Here is a 3,533-nt window from a genome sequence, read left to right on the forward strand (position 1 = left end):
TGGAAATGAAGCAAGGATGATGTGAGAAAGATCTTTTTCAGACACCAAGTAGTTAGGGTCTGGAATGCATTGTCTGGAAGTGTGGTGGAGGCAGGTTCAATTGTGACCTTCAAGAGGGACATCGGATGATTATTTAGATAGTAATGGTGAGCAGGTATATGGGGAAAAAGGCAGGAGACTGGCACTCGGGAACAGAGCTGGTGCAGGCACAATGGGCCGAATGGCCTCCTTCTGCACCATAATAATTCTGAGAGTGGGGGATAAATGCTTGCCTAGCCAGTGGTGCCCACATCCCGAGAAAGTTGAAAGTAAAACGTCTCATAAAAGCATTATCCTTATATGTAAACAAGAATATAGGATGAGAGCTAGATGGACCATCTCAGATATGACTTAGACAGGCTTGGACATTATAGAGAGAAAATTGATGAAAGAATCTTTTTACATAAGAACCAGGTGACCCAGCCTCTTGGAGGCAGCTTCAGGAGCGCAGATCATGTAGGAGTTTGATTTGAAAGCAAGATCAAGAAGGAAGGACGGTGTGAAACTAGCAGAGTCACAGAGGTTTAGATGTTGGTGGGATATGAAGTACAGAGAGAAAAATTACAGGAGCAGGAATATGCTATGCGGTCCCTCAAGCCTACTGCACTATTTAATAAGATCATGGTTGATCTGATTGCGGCTTAGCTCAGCAATTCTGCCTCCCACCACCCCCACATCCCAAGTCAATCAAAATTCTGTCTAACTGAGCCCTGAACAATATTCAGTGACCCAGCCTCCACTGCTCCTTGGGGGAGAGAATTCCAAACACTAATGTGAAGAAATCCGTGCTCGCTTCCATCTAAATGGGAGATCACTTATTTCAATATTGGACCTTCTGGTTTTATACTCTCCCACAAGTACTCTCAGCATTTGTCCTGTCAAGCCCCCTCTTAATCCGATGGGTTTTAATTCTATTATGTAATGTTTTCATTATGTTAATTTTCATTATGTTATGTTTTAATGAGGTCAGTGGTTTATTCCGATTCTCTCTGCTCCCTCACTTCCTTGTCTTTTGCCGACAGGAGGCAAAATGGTGTGACAGAAGCCAAACCAGAGACAGTGCCCAAGGACATCAAACTTTATCTGGAAGCGAAGCCCATCACTCCTCTCGACGCCCTGGGTAAAGATCATGTGATGACCTGAAATTACCACAATTATAATGCTCTGTGATGAGACTTAGACTGGACGAATTGGGAAATAATTCATTTCCCTTCTTCTCCTGAAGGTGCTGACAGTAGTTCCTAGGTCATATCCTAACCTACACCAATTCAATTAGCTCATCTCTCCCTTTTGTTTGTTGACCGACTGTCAAGCAACTCCTCCATTTTAAAATTCTCACCCTTTATTTTCAAATCCCTCCATACCTTTGCCCCTCTCTGTCCCTGAAACCTCCTCCACCCTTACAAAATTTCTGCACTCCTTCAATTCCAGCCTGTTGAGGATCCCTTGTTTTCTTCGCTCTGCATGGAGCTGGAGGAACACAGCAGGTCAGGCAGCATCAGAGGAGCAGGAAAGTTGACGCTTCGGATTTTCACCCTTCATCAGGACACCCGAAATGTCAACTCACGTGCTCCTGAGATACTGCATGACCTGCTGTGTTCCTCCAGCTCCACACTGTATTGACTCTGACTGCAGCATCTGCAGTTCTTGCTATCTCTTTCTTCGCTCTGCAACTGATGGTTGTGCCTTCAGCTGCTTTGGTCCCACTTTAGAACATAGAACATAGAACATACAGCAGTCAGCGCAGTACAGGCCCTTCGGCCCACGATTTTGTGCCAACCTATTATCCTACTAAGTTCAATCTACCCTGCATATCCTACATTTTACTATCCTCCATGTGCCTATCCAAGAGTCACTTAAATGTCCCTAATGTATCTGACTCCACTACCACTGCCGACAGCACATTCCACGCACCCACCACTCTCTGTGTAAAGAACCTACCTCTGACATCTCCCCTATACCTTCCTCCAATCACCTTAAAATCATGCCCCCTCGTAATAGTTATTTCTGCCCTGGGGAAAAGTCTCTGGAATTCTCTCCCAAAACATCTTCATCGCTCTACATTTTCCATGGCTCAGTCTTAAAAATGCCTGACAGTCACTTGGATATACAACTGAAACAGGCGCCATGGTAACTTTGAAGAACACGTTAGAGAAGTGTTTGAAGGAAAGCGGGGTGAAGCGTTACGGGAATGTGGTGAACATATGGGATTAGGGTTACAGCCCCTGTAGGGAATGAACACCATCATGGTGGGCCAGATGTGGTGTAATTTTGGTGATTTTGTAAAATAGGACAAAGGTTAACTTGTTAATTCATTTGGTTGTACAGATATTCTGTGTAGCTGAAAAAAGACACATTTTGTCGAAGTGTTTCGTCTTACTCTCGCAGAATGACAGAAATGTTATGGTGCAAAAGGAAGCTGTTCAACCCATTATAGCTGCACCAACTTGTTAAAGAGGATCATTTAATCCCCTGCTTTTTCTCCACAACCTTTTCGATCCAAGTAATCATCCAATACCCTCTTGAATGCCCCAACTGAACCTGCCTCCACCACATTTCCAGGCAGTGCATTCTACAACTGAACTACTTGCTGTATGATAGAACTTTTCTTTTCTCACAGTTAGGATAGCACAATGGCTCAGTGGTTAGCACTGCTGCCTCACAGCACCGGGGACCCGGGTTCGATTCCATCCTCAGGTGACTGTCTGTGTGGAGTTTGCACATTCTCCCCATGTTTGTATGGATTTCCTCTGGAGGCTAGGTGGATTGGCCATGGGAAATGCAGGGTTACAGAGACTGGGGGTGGGTCTGGGTGGGATGCTGTTCTGAGGGTCAGTGTGGACTCAAATGGCCTGCTTCCACACTAGGGATTCAATGACCCCCTTGCTTCTTTCTCATATCACTTTATTCAGGATAATTTGCAAGCAATATCAAAATAAAGGGAAAAGAACATTTGTACTGTGAGTGGAAAGTGCTAATTTTTACTTCTTCTTTTCCCTTTAATTTAGCCCTTCGCTACTTCCTGGACTACCTGTGGCTGATGGATTTTGTCTTGTATGCGACTCTGGTTTACATATTTACTGAGGCCTACTACAGCCTGCTGACTGTCCAGGGAGAGGTGAATGTCGGTGTGCTCTGGTGCCTGCTCACATTAGCCTTTAGCATGTATCCTTCCTGTCGCATCCGTGCGTCCTCCGGATATAATGTGCATTAGACAAACTAACGTGAGCAGTGGGGATGCAGGCTTATCATTTAGGTTCAATGTCAACCAAAGTTCATTTGGTAGCTCACTCACTTAAAAGTCAAGAGCTCCCCGGTTTAAACCCAAGTCCAGACCCTCCAGACAAAATCTAGGGTGATATTCCCCATGCAGTACTGAGGGAGTGATGCGCTGTCGGAGGGTCAGTGCTGAGGGAATGATGCGCTGTCGGAGGGTCAGTGCTGAGGGAGTGCCGCACTGTTGGAGGGTCGGTACTGAGGGAGTGCCGCACTGT

The 3,533-nt window shown here is 45.5% G+C and overlaps 1 protein-coding gene across 1 annotated transcript in view; it reads left to right on the forward strand.

Annotated features, from left to right (window-relative positions):
• Positions 1–1,009: 1,009 nt before the first annotated feature.
• Positions 1,010–3,533, forward strand: part of LOC125482463 (transmembrane protein 161A-like) — a gene marked incomplete at both ends in the record, with an annotated part of 4,629 nt that continues 2,105 nt past the window's right edge. The window contains 2 exons of the mRNA XM_048594543.1: positions 1,010–1,159; positions 3,048–3,204. Coding sequence (XP_048450500.1) covers positions 1,010–1,159; positions 3,048–3,204 — 307 coding nt within the window. The remainder of the gene's footprint in view (positions 1,160–3,047; positions 3,205–3,533) is intronic.

Source organism: Rhincodon typus, unplaced genomic scaffold (genome assembly GCF_021869965.1).
Source record: "Rhincodon typus isolate 14 unplaced genomic scaffold, sRhiTyp1.1 hic_rhity00010715, whole genome shotgun sequence".
In the NCBI taxonomy this organism is placed as follows: Eukaryota; Metazoa; Chordata; class Chondrichthyes; order Orectolobiformes; family Rhincodontidae; genus Rhincodon; species Rhincodon typus.